This window comes from Podarcis raffonei, chromosome 2 (assembly GCF_027172205.1).
Source record: "Podarcis raffonei isolate rPodRaf1 chromosome 2, rPodRaf1.pri, whole genome shotgun sequence".
Taxonomy (NCBI): Eukaryota; Metazoa; Chordata; class Lepidosauria; order Squamata; family Lacertidae; genus Podarcis; species Podarcis raffonei.
Window position 1 is genome coordinate 111,481,523 of NC_070603.1, and position 21,478 is coordinate 111,503,000.

Sequence of the window (21,478 nt, forward strand, 5' to 3'; positions counted from 1 at the left end):
CTAGGCTCTGTGGTTTAACCCACAGCGCCACCCGCGTCCCTTTTCAGGGCAGAGACTCTGGCAAAAACCAGGCTGCAGGTCAGGGGGGGGACAGGGCTCCAGAAAGCACATTTAGCAGTGGCTTTTGTCCATTTTTGTCCATGATTGATTATGAGGGGTGGGGCGTACCTCCCCACCCCCAACATTTTATCCAAGTTGGCACACCTGATCTCAGTGTTGGGAGCAGGATAGGACCCAAAATAAGATGAGTTGGCTCTGCCTGTCATTGGGTCCAGTTCCGTCTCTTGTTGGCCTTTCTGCCCTTCGCCCTACCAGTCTCAATGGGCACCAGTCACCATTGGTCTCGAGGGGCATAAGCCCCCCACTTCTGAAATTGGACAGAGAACCAATATCTGTTGGGTGGGGTGTGTCATGAGACAAAGGTTCTCAAGAGCAGAAGAAGTAAGGCACAGGGATGTGTAACAGCTTGGTCACAATGTGGGAGCAGTCACGAAATTAAAAGACGCCTGCTTCTTGGGAGAAAAGCGATGACAAACCTTGACAGCATCTTAAAAAGCAGAGACATCACCTTGCCAACAAAGGTCCGTATAGTTAAAGCTATGGTTTTCCCAGTAGTGATGTATGGAAGTGAGAGCTGGACCATAAAGAAGGCTGATCGCCGAAGAATTGATGCTTTTGAATTATGGTGCTGGAGGAGACTCTTGAGAGTCCCATGGACTGCAAGAAGATCAAACCTCTCCATTCTGAAGGAATTCAGCCCTGAGTGCTCACTGGAAGGACAGATCCTGAAGCTGAGGCTCCAATACTTTGGCCACCTCATGAGAAGAGAAGACTCCCTGGAGAAGACACTGATGCTGGGAAAGATGGAGGGCACAAGGAGAAGGGGGCGACAGAGGACGAGATGGTTGGATAGTGTTTTCGAGGTTACCAGCATGAGTTTGACCAAATTGCGGGAAGTAGTGGAGGACAGAGGTGCCTGGCGTGCTCTGGTCCATGGGGTCACAAAGAGTCGGACACGACTAAACGAGTAAACGACTAAACAACAACAACAACAACGAGGAGGCCCCTAGGCGGACCAAATCTCAGAGGGGGGGCCTTGCAAATTATCTCCTAATACATTTTTGATTTTACCAACCAACAATTTTAACAAACCAATTACAAGATCAATATGATTTTGATCCATTGTCATGGGGCCCCTGAAAGACATGGTCATAACCAGGGCTTCCCCCCCCCCCAACTAGAACTTGCCAGAGCTCAGTTCCAGCACCTTTCAGCTGAGCACCATGGCCATTATAAGAGAGGCATTCCTGGTGAATTCTGGCACCTCTTTTTCTAGAAAAACAGCACTGGTGACATCCACACCATACATTTAAAGCACTCTTATTCAACGGTCATGGAGAGTACAGGGAATTCCACTTGGCTAAGGGCGTTTGGAATTGCAGCTCTGTGAGGTCATCACCGCGAGCCAGCATACCAGGTGAAACTTGAACCTGGGCAAGTAGGGATGCTCTCCTTAGGGAGTACCTAAGGATGCTGGTGGCGCTGTGGTCTAAACCACTGAGCTTCTTGGGCTTGCCGATCGGAAAGTCGGCGGTTCAAATCCCCACAGTAGAGTGAGCTCCCGTTGCTCTGCCCCAGCTCCTGCCAACCTAGCAGTTCGAAAGCATGCCAGTACAAGTAGATAAACAGGTACCGCTGTGGTGGTAAGGTAAACGGTGTTTCCATGCACTCTGGTTTCTGTCTTGGTGTCCCGTTGCACCAGAAGCGGTTTAGTCATGCTGGCCACATGACCCGGAAAGCTGTCTGGGGACAAATGCTGGCTCCTATGGCCTGAAAGTGGAGATGAGCGCCGCAACCCAATAGTCACCTTTGACTGGACTTAGCCACCCAAGGGTCCTTTACCTTTACCTTATGGAGCGAGACAGTGCATTCATCATGTGCCACATGAGGATGGCTATGATGAGCTCTGTAGACCTGGTGCAGCAGAGGTCTCAGGTGGTGGTGCTGAAACTGTGGTTATAGTGATAGTATCTATTGTCTGCAGGACCCCTTGGGTAGCTTAGAAAGCTGCTGGATTTGCCGCAATGATTTCTGTGCCCCCCCCCCCATTACTATCAATGGGGGCTTAAACAGAAACATTAATTATGTCTCCGGTTCTCTCCTGCCCAGCGAATTCTTGCAGACTCTGCCCTGCCCAGTGGCATCTTCACGGGGAGACATGCTACTGGTCTTCAACAAATGTTAAATCCTGGAACGAGAGCCGAGATGATTGCCTTGCAAGGAATTCTCAGCTAGTGGCAATCAAAGACAAGGAGGAAATGGTAAAGGAACCCACCATATATTTCTTACAGTGTGGTGGATGCATGCTTACTCTGAAGTAAGCCCTACTGAGTCTGATGGGCTTGTTTCTTATGTTGGATTGCAGCTTATAAAATAATTGTGGTAGATAGTGAATTGGAATGTGGGTGTTGGTACGTGAGCATCTACTCTTGTGTTTTCATTTCTTTCTGCAGCAGAGTTCCTTTTGCACAAACGTTTTCCTGCATCTTTTACTTCTTTACAGCAACAGGTAGGTAGCCGTGTTGGTCTGCCGTAGTCGAAACAAAATAAAAAAAATCCTTCCAGTAGCACCTTAGAGACCAACTAAATTTGTTATTGGTATGAGCAATGCCATTACTCCAAGCAGCTGCATTTCTAAGCCTCTCTCTGTAAATATGGAATAAAAAGCATTGGTGAGAACATTCCTTGTCTTATCCAGGGGGTTGGACCCTCTGATGCCTGATGCTGAAACACTAAAGTGTCACGATACGCAGTTTGGAAAGCTCTGCCTCAAAGCTTCCATTCAAGGAATGGAGAAAGATTTGCAGGGTTGCTATTGTTTTCCAAGCGACATAAGACACTGGTTGTATCCAAGCCAAGTTCTAAACAATCCACGCTGAAATATAGGAGAGAGATGTATTCAAGACAGTGAAATAGCAATCAGAGATCCCAAGAAGAACACAAGAATTTAAGCGAAAAGGCCAAATAAAGATTTTTTTTAAGGAACATTTGAGATAAAATGCATACAGCTTCTGAGCCTAGGATACTTAACCATTATTCCAGCCTAAGATACTTTACCACCATGTAAACTTATGAGTAGATTCTGGATTTGGGCTTTAAGGGATGCAAATATGACAAACGTACATTATTGACGTTTCCCTGGTTTTTGCCAGACTGCGCTAGAGAATTTGAATGGGAGAGTAGATTGAGAGAATATTAATTGGAGGTGTCAAAGGGTTACAGGGGATTGTGATTATATAGACATGCCGGCAGAAAACTCTCATGGTCAAAGGATTCAGGAAGAATAATAGCACAAAAGACAAACTTTCTAGACACACAAATACTTATCTCTTTATAACATAGTTCTTGAAGCAAATTACAAACCAGACACTCCTATACTGGATCGGACTCTTCCTTTCATGGCCAGAGAAGAAATGGATGTGGATTACAGGCTCTGGATTTGCTCAGCATCTGTGAGTTGTTGTTGTTTTGTTTGTTTTTCCTATTTCAAATAGAAATATTCGAGATTTTAGAGCTGAATTTGTCTGAGCATTCAACGGAAGCTCTCAGCAGTGATCTGATTCAGACTGTGTGACCAATTTCACCAGGGAGGGAGAAGTTGAAGCAGAGATAGCCAACATCAGGCATAGGCAAACTCGGCCCGCCATATGTTTTGGGACTACAACTCCCATCATCCCTAGCTAACAGGACCAGCGGTCGGGGATGATGGGAGTTGTAGTCTCAAAACATCTGGAGGGCTGAGTTTGCCTATGCCTGGCCAACATGGTGCCATCCAAATGATGGCTGACTACAATCCCCATGCCCCCCCACAACCATTGGCCATGATGACTGGAGCTGATGGGAGTTGGAGTCCAACTACATCTGCAGGGCAGCACATTGGCTGCCTCCAACGGTAGGAGGGAAGACAGAACTGGAGGAGAGAGAACGCTTCTTTGTTAGAAAGGGATGCCACAGCCTTGAACCCTGATGTCCCTTCCTGTCTCCTGCAGGTCCGAAAAGCCACCCCAAGATGGGGCAAAATACTGTGGAGGAATAAAGAGCGACACAATCACGCCTCACACCTGCAATGCCGTATTTGGGTGGCTTTGCCAGAAAGAAGCCGTCTTGATATGATGCTCCCATTGGTGTGTAATGGAACCTCGTCTAAACTATTGCAGAGAAAAAGGTTTCTGGTAAATAGCTAGAGGAACCCCATAGGCAAGCTTCCCTCTCACATCTCCCCAGTCTGACATGGCTGCAGTTTTGTCTGAAGTCAGCGGAATATCAGAGCCTCTCGGAATTTCCCAACTCTGCTAACCTGGAGGGCAGGGAGAGAAACTTCCTCCCTTTCTAAAACTGGCTTATTTTCAGACCGGAAAGAGCAGCAATGAAGTCCTGAGGCAGGAAAGTCTCTTCAGGATTTTCCCACTCAAGGGAGCAGCAAAGAGCTTAGCAGCAGCACAGCAAGAGAAGAAAATAGCTGGGATGAATTTAGGGACTAAATCAAATTGGTACATCAAAAATAAGTGAATGTATTCTTCAGAAACAGGAATGAAACCTTGTCTGTTTTGCCTGCCAACATGCCCACAAAGGATCTCAGGTTTCCAGAACTATCAGAGGGCAGGGAAGCAGTGACTGAGGGGAGGGGAAAACAAGGCACAGAGAAAACGCATCTCTTCAAACACTATCCATTAGTGTGGATTATAACTTTCAGAAGACATCTGAAGGCAGCCCTGAATAGGGAGGTTTTCAATGTTTGACGTTTGTTGTGTTTTTATGTCTGTTGGAAGCCACCCAAAGTGGCTGGGGCAAGCCAGTTCGATGGGCAGGGTACAAATAATAAAATGATTTATTGGTCTCCGTCCGGTTGAGGGTAAGACCAAACTCCATGCAGGCTTGGTGAGACTCTGTAGAACCCCTTTTTTGCTCCAGAACTTTCTCCACAAAGACATACTCTTTAAAGCTCAACCACAGAAAACAGCAATCAATGGAAAACCTCAATTGCCGTTTGCTCCTATTCAACTTTAAAGAGCAGGTTTTATCAGGACACGCTCCGGAGCAAAAAATAAACAAAAAGGTGTTTATTGGGAAATGATCCATAATGATTTGGGGAAAAAATGTTTAAAAGTACTACCCCCCCCAAAAAAATAGAGTCCTTTCTGTTGGAGATAATTCAGACTGAAATTCCCAGGTGTCAAAAAAATGTTATTTTATGTATGCCGCTACTGCGGCCCATGTTTCGTTAGCCCCAAAATGGAAAACGAGCGTCCCAACTAAAGAATGACAACTTAAGTTGCAGAATATGCGCAGCTTGCAGATTCAACGTATAGAATAAGAGAACAAGAAGAACATACGTTTAGAGAAGATTGTAAATGTTTATTGAATATATGGGAAATAACTGTGCACAGCTGAAAACGCTGGCAGCATTGCGTGGACAGGTGGAGTCCCCCAAACCCTGGGCAGCCCCCGTGTGGAATAACGACTCAAGACAACGTGCTATGGGATTAAAATTGGCCACAACTTCATTACGTTTCAGATGTGGGTAGACCTTGGCTCAGGCATTGGGCGTTTATCCCTCCCCAGTCCCCCGCCGGGGATCTGGGGAACATCAGGGTTATCCAGTGGGGGGGGGGATGGGCTGGCTCTGGAGAACATATGTTCAAGCAGAGAGAGCCCGCCCCCGTTACACCGCGATCGCAGGGGAGAACAATGACAACCTCTCGGCTTATGGCCAAAGCCTCCCCTCAAAACAACCCCTTTAACGGGGAACCCTGGTATCACCGCCGCAAAGAGAAGGGGGGTGTGGGTCACCGCTACACGCCCACCCCCAGTTAGGAAAGATAAATTAAAGATTCCGCCCAAGGCCTGATAACACCAAAGTTGTGACGTTTTGCTACAGGAAAGGCATACCTGCCAATGCATTCCTTTCTGGCCCTTCAACAGTGACTCTGACGTAGCAGCGCCCGTGTACCTGTGGAAAGAAAGGTTAACCTGCAAAAGAAGGCTTAACTGAGGGTGGGTAGGGTGGGAGAAGCTCTGGAGCTGATTCCTGGGTAAGATCCTCCCCCTATTGTGTGGGTTTGTGGTGTTCTGGAGCCAAAACATCCGAGTACCAAGGCGTATGAGATCCAAGGTACGACTGTATACCAAATGAACCTCTTTCTGAGCTATAGAAGCACAGGTGTGTCTTGCTGAACTGGCCTGGAACTCTCCCCTCCTGTCAGTCCCTACCAGAGACCTACAGCCCAAGCTGCTTCTCACTTCTCCCCTCAGCCCTGCAGGCAGATTCTCTCCCTTTACCTCCTCAGATTCAGCTAGGACCACCACGCCTTTGCCCACCAAGCCATTCCACCAGTCTTTGTGTTTTTAGGAAATAGGGATTATTTGCAACCTGAATCCCTTCATTTCACCTCAAGAGAACATTGCACCTCAAAAGGGTCTCGTGTTGCTTCTCCCATAACTTCAGCAAGCTTCGTCCAGAGCAGCCGTGTCCCTGAGGGTCTCTCAGGGCAGCCCCTGCCCCCCAGCCAGCAACCATGGCGTTCTCCCTACATCCTGCTCCTTCTTCCCAGAAAACCTTGTCAAACACAACTCCCTCTTCCGTTTACATCAGGCATAGGCAAACTCGGCCCTCCAGCTGTTTGGGGACTACAGCCAGGGCCGTCTTAAGCATATCCGGCGCCGTGGTGCAAAAACCCCTTTCCCAGAGCTTTTTTTTTAGGGCTGGAGGAGGTGGGCAGTGGCTGGAGGGCGGTTCCTCCGGTGGGGAAGAGGCAGAGACTGGACGCGTTGCCTCCTGGCTCAGCTGCCTGCTTTGTGCCGCAGTGTAGGAATCTTTCCCCAAAGTGGGTCTTGAACCCACAACACTGAGATTAATAATAATAATAATAATTTATTAATTGTACCAACTGACTGGGTTGCCCCAGCCACTCTGGCTTCCAATAGAATATAAGAGAACACACCAAACGTCAGACATTATAGGACTGAGGGCTGCTGGCTTGGGTTTGTGGTGTTTTTTTCTTTTGTTTTTAATGTGAGCTTCTGAGTTCTTTGTAGAACTCGTAAGCCACCTTGGGAATTATTAGATGGGAAGGTGAGGTATTAGCCTTCAAAATTACAGTGGTATCTCAGATTAAGAACTTAATTTGTTCCGGAGGTCCGTTCTTAACCTGAAACTGTTCTTAACCTGAGGTACCGCTTTAGCTAATGGGGCCTCCCGCTGCTGCCGCGCGATTTCTGTTCTCATCCTGAAGCAAAGTTCTTAACCCGAGGTACTATTTCTGGGTTAGCAGAGTCTGTAACTTGAAGCATATGTAACCTGAAGCTTCTGTAACCCGAGGTACCACTGTTATGTGTTTGTTTTTTCCTGCTATAGGTAGCACTTTTGCCCTGGGGGAAGGGAACACTGTGTTTTGTGAACCCAGAAGTCCTCCCTCCAAAGTCTTTCCCTTTTTTCATATATTTTTTTATTAGTTTTACATAAAAGTTGTACACAACAAACATAACATTTTCAAAAATAAAATAAAATTTAAGGGTTCTTTCAAACTTTCAGACCTCCTTCCTTCCCTTCATGGGTTCCATTTTTAAATTTTATTCCTCATCTTCTACTGTAATCTAGTGTATAATCATAGAATCCACAATTCATGTTACTTTACATGTGTCATTGTAGATCAATTGAATAAATAAAAATAAACATTTCTGTAGTGATTATGATATATAGGCACAACTTTGTTAACATGTTCAGAAACGTTAATCTGAGCGTATACTTTTTTTTTTTGCTTCACCTCGTTTTATGCAACTGTTACCTGTTTTATGTCTAAATGTAATTTAAAAATTTAAAAAATAAACATCGGGATAATTTTATTTAATTAAAAAATAAAAATAGAAGATTTGTTTTCAATCCCAGTGTGAGGGATTTACATCAGGAAACCACTAGGGGGCAGAGGAGGTGGTAACTGGGCTCTGGATATTGCCTTAAGATCCCGCCCCGCCCCCCCAAGTTTCAAAAAGAAAAAAACATTTTTTTACACACACACAGAGAGAGAGAGAGAGAGAGAGAGAGAGAGAGAGAGAGAGGGAGAGAGAGAGGTTTACGTTAAACCATAGTACCTTTATGTGGTTCCCTGAACCCCCAGACTTCCCACCACCCCTCCTTTGGCTTCCAAAATGTATCTTCCTTTTTTAACTGCGTCTAATTGCATTTATCCAAATTATTCTCCTTCATTGGAAGACCAGGCACCGAGAGGATAACAAATTTAATAGAGAATGGCGTAACTTTATAGACTATATTAAAGAACACTGTAAAAATCTAAAAACGTTTGCAGGATTGACATAGCACAAAGGATAAAAATGCCAGAGATTCTTTGAATAGGAAAGGTCGAAATGTTAGATCAGCAAGAACAGCTATATTGGTCCATTGGAAAGATGGATTGGGCTCATGTTATTTTCTCCTTCGGGTAGTGATAAAGCGGGATATCAAATCCAAACTCTTCTTCTTCACCGGTGCTTCGAAATACCTAGAGGATCCAAGTGTCTCTGAACTATGAAGGGAGCTAGGTGTTGTTTTCTAATGCCAATAATGGGGTTCCAGTTCTCTACTGACAGGAGACCTTTTTGGAGACATGAATCTCCAAAAGGATGGTGCAAGGGAACTGGGTGTGGAGAGGGCAGCTGAATGAGGCACAACTGTGAGCAGCGAGAAAATGATGACCCCCGTGAATCTGATTTCTTTGACGGCTCCACCCTTTCCAGCAATGCAGAAGTGAACCTGAAAGCAGAATCGCTCTGCCCCTTCATCCTCAAGCGGCGCCTTGCGCAAAAGTGCCTTAGGGCCAGCGCGCTCGCAGGCGACGATCCTGCCGCCCCTGGGATCATGGCTTCCAGCCTGGTGGACGATCTGGTGTGCTCCGTCTGCCTCTCCCTCTTCCGCGATCCCCACGTACTGGATTGCGGCCACAACTTCTGCCTGGATTGCCTGAAGAGCTGCGCCCGCGATGGCTGGGGCAGAGGGATTTGCCCGGAGTGCCGCTGCCCTTTCAGACTGCGGGAGGTCAGGCGCCACAGGGTTCTGGACAACCTCGCGGAAAAAGCGCGCAAGCTGCAGCTGGATGAAGAGCACCAGGCAAGGGCCAGCTCAGCGGGCTCCTGCGAGGAGCACGAGGAGCCGCTCAAGCTCTTCTGTCGCCAGGATCGCGTCCCCATCTGCGTGATCTGCCGGGATCAGCCCGCGCATCGGGGCCACGAGTTCCTGCCGACCAAAGATGCTGTGAAATGCGCGCAGGTCAGTGGCAAGATTTCTGCTTTGGGATTGAGTGGGCTGCGGGGAGCGGTGGGTGATCATAATGTGAGGACAGCCTTACAAAACCACAGGCTCGGTTTGACCTCGTTCAGCCCAGGCAGGCAAAGTGATTTGCAAGGGATGTTGGCTCAGAAAAATCAGACCAGAGTTCACAACCACGCAGGTTTTAGGGAAAACGCACAGAGAAACGCAAGAAAACTTGGATTTCATTATCTAAGACGCATGTTGAAAAAGAAACATAAAAGAATTAAATGATATAGACTTCCAACAGATTTATAGTCCTCAACAAACCGAGCTGAAGAAGGCGTTTACTCCGAAACAGGGCCCTGTCCTGGTCACCACTACTGAGTCGTACATCTGATTCACACTCCGGATACTCCTTTTCGGCCCTATTTGATTCTTTATTCTTTATTCTGATTCTATATAATATGGACTCCTTTTGACTGCCATTGAGACTTGTACAAAATAATTGTTGTGTACTGGTATTTTATGTACCTTTATACTATATCACTGTATATTTGAAATTACATTATTTCTGCACTTAAACGTTTTACCTTAAAACTATCGTACTTACACGTTGTGTTTAAATTTACTATTAGCTTCAAACTGTTATTCTTAGCAGAATATATACGTTTTTCTTTTCAACTCTCGAGTAGGAATTATTCCTTATATTGAAACTTGTGGCCTGAGCTCTTGGTATATCCTTTTCAGTGTACTTCCGGGTTTCGGCAGTCGCGCATGCACAGGAGGGTTAAATCGCGCTTTGTGCATGCCCAGAAGCGCTGGGTTGCAAGCCGCGCATGCGCAGAAGCACCGCTGCACGTTGCAAACATGCATCCCACACGGATCACGTTCGCAACCTGAGCGTCCACTGTAATTCTGCTTCATTTCAGTCTTAATCATAATCCTTTATACTGAGGGAAGAATTAAGTAACCCTGCTCTAAGAAGAGGGATGCGGGTGGTGCTGTGGGTTAAACCACAGAGCCTAGAACTTGCTGATCAGAAGGTCGGTGGTTCAAATCCCCGCCACGGGGTGAGCTCCTGTTGCTCGGTCCCTGCTCCTGCCAACCTAGCAGTTCGAAAGCATGTCAAAGTGCAAGTAGATAAATAGGTACCGCTCTGGCGGGAAGGTAAACGGCATTTCCGTGTGGTGCTCTGGTTCACCAGAAGCGGCTTAGTCATGCTGGCCACATGACCCGGAAGCTGTACGCCGGCTCCCTCAGCCAATAAAGCGAGATGAGCGCCGCAACCCCAGAGTCATCCGCAACTGGACCTAATGGTCAGGGATCCTTTACCTTTACTGCTCTAAGAAGAGCAGAAGATATTGTAAGAGCCACCCCAACTCATGGTGGGTGAGTCACCAGGGTTGGGCTAACTCAAGTTACCAGAATAGTGCAGGAATTAGGAACTGAGGACTGAAGAAAATCTGCTTGCCTCAGCAGTCCTTGACACCAAAAAGCAGTCTGAACATCTGCAGGCTGAAGCCACAAGACAACGCCTTCTTGCCTCATCAGAAATTGCAGAAGTCAGCAGAAAGGGAAGGGAGACTGTTGTCTGCTTGCTTGCAAAATTGTGTGATCACACTCTGCACATGCTCTGGTGCCATGGAGGTTTGTTTGTGACATGGTATCAAAAGCAGCTCCAATCTGAGTTCAGGGCCCAGCCTTTGAGAGTTATCTCGCTGAAGCCAGCTGCGCAGCTTAATAAAACAAGACTTTTCTCAAAGAACCCGTGTCTGCCTCATTGACTGGGGAAAAACCTGCAACAATGCAACAGCTACAACGTTTTTAACTTCCATTCATATTAATACATTTAATAATTTATATTTCTGCAAGTGAAGTTCTGTGTCCTTTATTATTCCTGTGCGTGATATTACTTTTAGATTTGTGTTCCTTTGTTTTGTACATATTGTTTCTTGTTTGTCCTTATAAAACTTTATATCCAGCGCTTTTTTTCCCTGGGGGGGGACGCAGGGGGACGCATACCTCTAAACAGTTTGTGAATCTTTGTACTTTTGTCCATTTGCTTTAGTTATTTCCCCCTGATTTGAACTATAAAATGATGATTTTCTTGAGTCAAAATGAGAGTAACCCTAAACATTTTTCAAAGGGGGAAAAGCACTGATTATCGTATTTTTTGCTCTATAAGACTCACTTTTTCCATCCTAAAAAGTAAGGGGAAATGTCTGTGCGTCTTATGGAGCGAGTGCAGGCTGAGCAGCTATCCCAGAACCCAGAACAGCAAGAGGGATCGCCGCTTTTGCTGCGCAGCGATCCCTCTTGCTGTTCTGGCTTCTGAGATTCAGAATATTTTTTTTCTTGTTTTCCTCCTCCAAAAACTAGGTGCGTCTTATGGTCTGGTGCGTCTTATGGAGCGAAAAATACGGTATATCTTCATTCTCCCTGGTCTCCATCATGCCCTACGCAGCACCCCTGTTGTGCTAAGGTGGTCCTAGCCTTGGCCCCACCTGGCGGAGCTAAGCAGCAGTTCCACCTGGCCACATATTCCTCCATGCTTTTAAAGCCTTCCTTCCTTCTTAACCTCTGCTGATTTCTCTGCTGCACAGATGGAGCTGAAGCCATACCTAAAGCCTCTGAAGGAGCGTCTAAAGGAGGCCAAAGAGGAGAAAATACACCAGAAGGTGGCAATTGGAGAGCTAAAGGTAAAGGAAAAGCAGTAAGGGATTGTGGAACTCCGCTTCCCCACACTTTTCTGGTTTAAAGAGCATGCATTAATGTCCTTGTTTATACCCCACCCTTGAAATTCACTGTTGCCTACAATAAAGTATAGAAAGCACAATAGAACACCTAATGCATTATGTTTGTTTGTTTGTTTGTTTGTTTATACCCCACCCACTCCGGGTGGCTCTGACCAGAGTATTAAAAACACGCTAAAAGATCAAACATTAAAAACTTCCCTAAACAGGGCTGCCTTCAGATGTCTTCTAAAAGTCAGATAGTTGTTTATTTATTTGACATCTGATGGGAGGGCCACCACCGAGAAGGCCCTCTGACTGGTTCCATGTAGCTTCGCTTCTTGCAGTGAGGGAACTGCCAGAAGGCCCTCAGTGCTGGACCTCTGTGTCCGGGCTGGATGATGAGGGTGAAGACACTCCTTCAGGTATACTGGGCCGAGGCCATTTGGGGCCTTAAAGGTCAGCACCAACACTTTGAATTGTATTCAGAAATAAGCAAAAAACAAACAAACCTGAAATCTGTGAAGACAACCTGAAAATGGTATCGAAAGAGTGCAGGTGAAGCAGATCAGCATAAGCTTGGCCTGGGAAATTTTTTTAAAGGTCTTCATCTAGCACTGGAAAGACACTGGACTCTAGGTGCCAGGACCAGGCAAGCTTTTGTGGGGAAGTGTGTCAAAGCCAGGGCACCACCACTGAAAAGGCCCTGTCCCTGATAATCACAAGGTGCCCTGATCTCAGGCTATGAAGGTTAAATTTCCGTTTTTATGTTTCATAATATCCAGGCACAAGTTCTCCTGAGTAATACTGCCAGATGGGCGGGGTATAAATTAACTATTATCATCATCATCATTATTATTACATTCCATAGGAACTTTTCTAATTCAAAATCTTCTTGATGGGACAAATCACCCTTTCGTTATGTTTGATTTTTGTTGCCTTGAATGCGTATCTGCTTTGTTTCTCACTAACTCTAAAAATGAAATTAATTCGTGTGTGTGTGTGTGTGTGTGTGTGTGTGTGTGTGTGTGTTTCTCCCCACCTCTTGCAGAGTTGTACCGAAGATATCATAAATCACATTTCCACAGGATTTGAATCCCTTCACCAGATCTTGGATGAGAAGGAGAAGGCTATTATGAAGACTGTCCAGGAGAAGAGGAAGAAGAACTTGGAGGAAATGCAAAATGCCTTTTCATGCCTGAAAAACGACATTTCTTCCCTGACTGAGATTATTAACAAGGTTAAAGCAGCGTTAGAAAGTACAGACCACGTGGCCTTTCTGAAGGTGAGACCAGCTCCGATCAGAGGCATACCTGCAAAACACCATGCGGTCCAGTGGGTGTGTGTGGTGATGTAGGACTGAAAGTTCTTGGCCAAATAACAATATCCAATTCAATATAGCTAGACTAGATCTGGTTTAATACGTCTGCAGTTCCCAGAATTCATTGGGAAGAGAGGTTGATTGTTAAACTGCTTTGTGACGGGCATAGGAGACTCTTAACAACTCTTCCAACTCGGGTGTTGAGCTCCATCCACAACAGCACTGTGGGTGGGATTCAATGAATGAGTCCCACTCCTGGAAGCCCGGGACGCAGGTGGCACTGTGGGTTAAACCACAGAGCCTAGGACTTGCCGATCAGAAGGCTGGTGGTTCGAATCCCCACAATGGGGTGAGTTCCCGTTGCTCGGTCCCTGCTCCTGCCAACCTAGCAGTTCAAAAGCATGTCAAAGTGCAAGTAGATAAATAGGTACCGCTCCAGCAGGAAGGTAAACGGCGTTTCCGTGCGCTGCTCTGGTTTGCCAGAAGCAGCTTAGTCATGCTGGCAACATGACCCGGAAGCTGTACGCCGGCTCCCTCGGCCAATAAAGCGAGATGAGCGCCGCAACCCCAGAGTCATCCGCAACTGGACCTAATGGTCAGGGGTCCCTTTACCTTTACCTGGAAGCTCAGATAAGGACTCTTGCTGGTGCAAGAGGGCTTTCTCCCATGTGCCCTCTAAAAATGACTTGGGTGGTCAGGGGGAACCCCGGAATAGCACACGGGGAAGGGGAGGGCAGATCGTTCATCTGTCACGCTAAAATGCTTGCGCTGATGGAACTGTCGCCTTAGCACAATGTTGAATTCTTCCTTGTGCCTATCTGTTTGCTAGTGCCAAAATTGTTTGGCTCCTTGAGAGCGAAGCGGGGGGTGGGGAGGCAGAAGGAAACCTCTTGGAGGGTCGATGAGTACAGGAGTCCCAGATCATGAAGGTCAAAAATCAACCCTTTGAACTGAGTCCAGAAACCGAATGGAAGCCAGAGAAGGCAAGAGAATGAGGTGCTTATACCATCCGAATCCAGCAGACATGCTTGGCATCACATTCCAGTTGTTTCCAGAACACCTTTAAGGGCATGCCCAGTATGAGGCACTTGACTAGAGTAACCCAAACAGGATGTCGCCAAACCCTGGATCACTTCTTGCCAAACCATGAGGAGTTCCTTGCCAAAACTAGGGTCTCTTTTTACTATTTTCAGTTTACCCTTTTTTGCCAGTTAGATGTTGTTTGAGGAAATGATAACAATAGCCATATTTTATGGTGGTGGTGGTGACCTGGCTGCCACATTTATTTCTTAATTATTTTCTTTAGAGCACTTGTACCCTGCTCTTCAGCCAAGAAGGCTCCCAGAGGAGTTTATATAGTCAAAACAAAACAGTCCCTACCCACAACACACAAGGAAAAAGGGATAGGGAGGGAAGAGGAGAATAAAAAGCAAAACGCAGACGCCTATTTCCAAACGGTTGTTCCTATAATGACCAGCTGGCACAGTTCCGGGGCAGGAGGTTCCGGGTGGAGCTGGGCTTCCAGCAAATCTTCCAATGTCTCCTGCTGAGGCAGTCTGATCGAACAGCTGCTCCCAGATGACATCTGAAGCGAGAGGAAGCCCTTTCTAGTCATTCTTTCTAATTGACTGTGAAGATGCTGTAAATCAATACACTAAACTTGTTTATCTTTCATGTAGGACTTCCAGGAGCTGATGCAGCAGTAAGTGTCTGGAATTCATTCTTGCATGGCACCTCTGTGGTTCCCTTCTTTGACATTCCTTGCGTCCTTGGTTTCACTTGGCAGGTGTGGGTGTGTGGCTTTTTCAGCCCAAGGGCCACATTCATTTTGGGGCAACCGTCTGTGGCCACATCCCAGTGACAGGCAGAGCCAGAGGCAAAATCAGACAGGGCAGCAATAAATGCAAAATGACCTCCAGGGCTGAGGTTTCCCACCTCTGGTTTGGCCCCTTAGTCCTCATCCACAACTGAACGCAGCTCAGTTTTTTAAAAAGACCATTTTCCTGCATTCACATTACTCTCCCATCTACATAGTCTATGGTGCGGAATCATTGCTTTTCCACAATCGGGTGGGCATGAAATTAAAATGACGGCTCCATGCAGCACTTAACATAGCTCTAACATAATGTCAAGTACCTTCCACGTGGCCGAAAGCCTCCTTTCATATTTATTCTGATGGAACACCTGTCAAGCCACAAACGTTGATCATTCAGGTTGCTCTGGCTTAGTTGAAAAATGTGGCTTCTCTTTGAAAGTTAGTGGCCTCTCCCACCAGTTGTAGGACTTGCCACAGATCAGCCTGGCCTCATTTTTTGGGCGGGGGGCAACATCCTGTTAGGAGCAACAAGCAGGGGCAGTGGGGCAGATCATCCTTTCCCAGTAAACAGGCGCTTCTTGTTTTCTCAGAGCCAAAGACTCAATAGAGGAGGAGGAGGAAAACAAAGATGACAAGAATGCAGCTGAAGAGGAAGATCAGAAGGCTGATGAAGAACAGGGTGAAAGTAGTGAAAGTGGTGAAGAGAAGGAGGAACATTCTAGAGACAATGAGAAAAATGTGGTGCCAGTGTTTCCATCTCTCAAGAAATTCAAAGTGGCATTGGATTTTGAAGCTTGGGGAAAACTGTTGCAAGGTATCGAACCCACAGAAGAGAACTGATCTCACTCTTCATTCTCACACTGTACAGAGTGTACGTTTTCTCACTCTGCCTTTACGCATTATACTCAGAGGTAGGGAGATGTACCATACTGCATAGGGCAGCATAAGGGAGAGGGTGTCCCAGCTGTGTATTTAGAGGGGGGAAGACTTTTGTGTGGTTTTTAAATATAATTTTTATTAGTCTTCCATTTAATAATATATAATCACATCATTGCTATCCACTTTACCTCTCTGGCTCTTTTGAGCCTATAGACTTCCTTCCCTCCCGGCTCACGGCTTTCAAAGTAAACCTTTATATCATTGCATTTTATACATTTTCCAGTTCTGATTAGCTCATTACAAGTCACTGAAATTTATGTTAAAATAAAAAGGGAGAAAATTCTTCATTACGAGTCTTCAGACAACCCTGCTAGTAATGTTAATTGCTTACAGTAATCTTTCAGATACCGTATAAATTTACTCCCGTCCTTTTGAAATACTTGATCTTGCTGGTTTCGGATTCTTCCTGTCAGGTTTGCCAATTCCACGAAGTCCATCATCTGCCACTCTTCTTTTGTTGGCAGTACTTGTTGTTTCCATTTTGGGGCTAGGAGAATTCTTGCCGCTGTTGTTGCGTACATAAACAGTCTTTCATCTTCCTTTGGTATCTCTCTTTACCCACTGTACCAGAAAATAAAACTTTTGAACTCTCATTCTTGGTCTGGTTATATGTCCATATATTCCCTTGCAAAAAGAAAAAGAAGACCACAAGCTGTTTCTTGGGGCTTTCCACCTTGGCGCACACACCACAGGGCTGTTGTTTAAAGTTCACAAACCAGTTCCGATCCCCAAACCAGGGCCTAACATGCACACATGTAACCCTGCTGTTACTGCTGCTGTAAACTGTTTATAGTGGTGAGTTGCGGCACCTCTTTTTCTAGAAAAAAATAGCACTACACAGCATGTAGTTAAACCAACAGAGTTCCTGATGGGCCACTTAGAGAAGGTAGTCAGTCAATATCACAGAGGCAAACAAGCCTTTCAGTAGTCCCGATCCTGCAATCATGCGATAATAGAAGCTCCAAGTGTAGCAATTCTTAAACAGAGAATATGTAATGGAAACACACAGAAATTAAAAGTCTATCACTGTTGCATGAACAAAATTAGACAATATGGTCCATTGGTATTGAAAGAGACAAACAAGCCTTTCAATGGATGATCAAAAAAGGTAGAATGGTTCTAACAGGTACATCAAATAGCATAAGATCAGCACTCACTAAGAAGCATAGAAAGCTGATACTGGGGGCCGAATCCTAGAGGCATTATATAGGCCATCCCAAGAGTGCTGAGTCATTTACAAATTCAGAAAATTTAAAGATACAGAATCCAACAATTAATGCAGTGAATGATAGCAGTAGCCATATAATCAGAACAATTAAATGAAACAATTAAAGTCTAATTCCGTGTTCAAACCCCCAGGATACAGGGATTTGAATAAGAAAATTAATTTAGTTTCTTGTTGGTGTAGCAATCTTACGTAATCTCTCCTCATCCCTAGTTGTTTCTGATTTACCCAAAGAACCATGTAAAGAAGGTCCATGTCTCTCTGCTGGTGTGTCACAAAATGCTCTATGAGTGGTGCATCCATAACTCAATTTCTAATGCGGGAACAATGCTCCCCTATCCGAACACCGACCGCTCGTGTGGTTGATTCAATATAGAGTTGATTGCACAGGCATCTCATTAGATATACAACATCTTTAGTCTGGCAGGTGCTGAAATGACAGAAACCCAAGTGGGCAGAGTGATGAAGTTGCATTTGGGCTCTGCTCGAAGGCTTCTCCATCTGGCCGGCCACTGTGAGAACAGAGTGCTATCCTAGACAGGCCATTGGCCACCGAACCAGTGGTTCTTATGACCTCTCAAGCACCACTAGCCTCCATGGGTAAGACAGCCCTAACTACAACTCCCATCATCCCTAGCTAACAGGACCAGTGGTCAGAGATGATGGGAATTGTAGTCCCAAACAGCTGGAGGGCCGAGTTTGCCTATGCCTGGTTTACATCATCACCCCTTGTCACCTTCTGTTTCAAAAGGCCCTTTTCCCTGTGGTGTCATCGTGCCCCCTGTAACCCTGGCAACCCCCACTTCACAGATTCAATGACCTTCCCTTGAGGGGCTCATGACTGGCCCTCAGCACCATTGGTTCTTCAACAACTTGCCCCCCCCCCCCCAAGTAAACCATCACCAGACTAGCCTCCAGTTGTTGTTTAGTCGTTTAGTCGTGTCCAACTCTTCATGGACCAGAGCACGCCAGGCACTCCTGTCTTCCACTGCCTCCCACAGTTTGGTCAAACTCATGCTAGTAGCTTCGAGTACACTGTCCAACCACCTCATCCTCTGTCGTCCCCTTCTCCTTGTGCCCTCCATCTTTCCCAACATCAGGGTCTTTTCCAAGGAGTCTTCTCTTCTCATGAGGTGGCCACAGTATTGGAGCCTCAGCTTCACGATCTGTCCTTCCAGTGAGCACTCAGAGCTGATTTCCTTAAGAATGGAGAGGTTTGATCTTCTTTCAGTCCATGGGACTCTCAAGAGTCTCCTCCAGCACCATAATTCAAAAGCATCAATTCTTCGGCGATCAGCCTTCTTTATGGTCCAGCTCTCACTTCCATACATCACTACCGGGAAAACCATGGCTTTAACTGTACGGACCTTTAGGACTAGCCTCCTAAGAACAGCTAAATTCAGGAATTTATCCCTTAGTTTCTAATGTTTTACTGAATCTAGGTGTTTGGGAGCTCTTGCCCCCCCCCTCCAAACGACCCTATAACAATATTTTACAGTAATATGTATTGCTGAATTTTGTTTCTCAAAATGTGGAGTTTTATCATTACATTCAGTGTGGAATTTGTATCTTTGTACCATTGGCCATTGAACCAGCAGTGTTCTTCCTTAGGTTCTTACGACCTCTCAAGCCAGGGCTGAGGATTGGCACTGCCAGCTGCCTGCCAAGGCCTCCTAGCCTTGGCTGTGCATTTTCCCCACTTGTGTTCACCCACTCAGCTTGTGTCCTACTCTCGTGTAGGACCCTGGCAGAGACACATGCCCGACTGGCATGTTCTCTCCCTCCTGGTCGATTGGGAGCTTCAAAAGCTTTCTTCAGCCCGAAAGTCACAGCGACTGATATCAAGAAGCAACAGCACACTCAGGGATCCACAGAGTATTCACAGTTTGCGTAACAGAACTCAGTAGCTCAGCATTTTGGCTAATCTGCGTTTATTTACATATAATACACTTGGAGCATTCTGCTTTAGCTCCTTCCTCTTTCTCATCAGACAGCAGAGAGAGAGAGAGAACAAAGGACAACAGTCCCACTTCACGGAACACAGTAACGTAAGCATCCTGTCTCCATCATTTCCCACACTGTGGAATGAAAACATACACCGTCATGTGATAGACAACAATCTCATGACTGCAAACACGGAGCAGGAATCCCAACAGCCTTCTCCCTTCCACCCTCAGCAACAATGGACACCTAGGCCCAGAGTGAGAGGGCAAGCAAGCAAGCATGCGGCCGCTGTGGATTCTTTGAGGGGGGTTCATAACTGCCAAGAGTGCTTCAAACGTCTGTGGTGGAGGTGATTGATACCATGATCATTATGGGAAAATGTGCAAGTGAAAATGTCCGCGTCCCCGCCCCCCGCCGACAAGAACCTGGGGAGCTATAGTTTGTTAAGGATGCTAAGAGTTGTTTGTTGTTGTTTAGTCGTTTAGTCGTGTCCAACTCTTCGTGCCCCCATGGACCAGAGCACGCCAGGCACTCCTGTCTTCCGCTGCCTCCCGCAGTTTGGTCAGACTCATGTTTGTAGCTTCAAGAACACTGCCCAACCATCTTGTCCTCTGTCGTCCCCTTCTCCTTGTGCCCTCCATCCAGTGGCGTAGCGTGGGTTGTCAGCACCCGGGGCAAGGCAAGTAATTTGTGCCCCCTAACCCGTGGATTTGCGCCCCCTAACCCGTGGATTTGCGCCCCCTAACCCTAACCCCCAGATGTTGCGCCCGGTGCGGCCGGCCCCCCCTGCACCCCCCACGCTACGCCACTGCCTCCATCTTTCCCAACATCAGGGTCTTTTCCAGGGAGTCTTCTCTTCTCATGAGGTGGCCAAAGTATTGGAGCCTCAGCTTCACAATCTCTCCTTCCAGTGAGCACTCAGGGCTGATTTCCTGAGTTGTTAGGAGACCCTTAATGAACCACGGTGCTAAATGCAGTAATATCCAGAGCACCAGTCTCCCCCAACAGATAGCTGTCTTATCTGCCATGAATCTTGGGACAGCTCAGTCAGTAAAGCACGAGACTCTTAATCAGAAGTTCGTGAGTTCAAGCCCCACACTGGGCAAAAGATTCCAGGACTTTTTTCTTTCTTTCAAAAACCAGCACTGGTTCTCTGCTTGAAATCCTTCACCAAGTATCTACCACCCCTCTAACTACAACTGGCTCCATTGCTGAACTGCTGTTGCAATCGATCAACAATCGAGGGTTCTCCCCTGGTTCTCCCCCCACCCCAAATCTACCATCCAGAAGCTGCAGCCACGCTCTGAGGATACAGAGTCCACACAGCTAAAATGAAACTGAATGTTCTAAAGCAGTGTTCCAGAATCTGAGGCCTATCAGATGTTTCGGACTACAATTCCCATCAGCCCCTGCCAGCAGTGCAGTGGGAGGCCCCCAGGCTAAGGAAGGCTCACCTTTACTCTGAGGTAAGCCCTACTGGAGTCCATAGGATTGACTCTGGAAGAAGAGCGGTTAGGACAGCAGCCTTAACATTAAAAAGAGATATTTTGCAAACTGCTTACAAGCCTATTCTGACATTAAGCCGGAGATCTTCAATGCACAGGGTTGGGCAATAAGCCACAATGTGTTAGCGTTTAAAGTTTCACTCCTTTCCCTTGTTATTTTAGCTTTAGGTTTTTTTATTTGGGTTTAGGGGGGGTATTAATAGTTTATTTACAAGATTTCAGTTAAAAAGAAATAAAGTGATGCAAAGGGAAAGAGAAAAAGAAAAGAAAAACGAAAAGGTCCCAAAAATTGTAGGAAAAAGGGCCAATATATGAAAATATACAACATACACAAAATATTTTAGCTTTGGTGACCTTGCCTTATTTGAGGAAAATGATCTCTACGAAATGGTCAGCCGGCTCGCTGGTCGGAGCAACGGAATGTTGCCAAATGCAAACGGAGACAGGGCTCCTGCGCCTTTAAAAGTTCCCTCGAAGAAGGAATTCCACACGCTTCACCTGCTGGGCTGGTGGAAGGGGCTATTACTAATTGAGAGCACAAGGGGCCTCCGCTTCAGCTGGTCGTGCGCGCTCTTGGCTACTCCTGTTCCCTTTGCGTTTTTGCGCTCCACGCACCTCTTTCCGGAGAAAGAAGAATCGAAAGACTGCGGATCCACTGAGCCGGCGTCGGGCGGGCAGAAGCGCTTCGAAGCAAG

General features: G+C 46.4%; 1 protein-coding gene across 1 annotated transcript; it reads left to right on the forward strand.

Moving 5' to 3' along the window:
• The first annotated feature begins 2,162 nt into the window (after positions 1 to 2,162).
• On the forward strand, positions 2,163 to 16,702 carry LOC128408671 (nuclear factor 7, brain-like). The gene is made up of 6 exons (XM_053378660.1): positions 2,163 to 2,321; positions 8,644 to 9,319; positions 11,905 to 12,000; positions 13,085 to 13,318; positions 15,034 to 15,056; positions 15,761 to 16,702. The coding sequence occupies exons 2-6, from the start codon at positions 8,714 to 8,716 to the stop codon at positions 16,008 to 16,010; spliced, it is 1,209 nt and encodes a 402-aa protein (XP_053234635.1). The 5' UTR covers positions 2,163 to 2,321; positions 8,644 to 8,713; the 3' UTR covers positions 16,011 to 16,702.
• Positions 16,703 to 21,478: the final 4,776 nt, after the last annotated feature.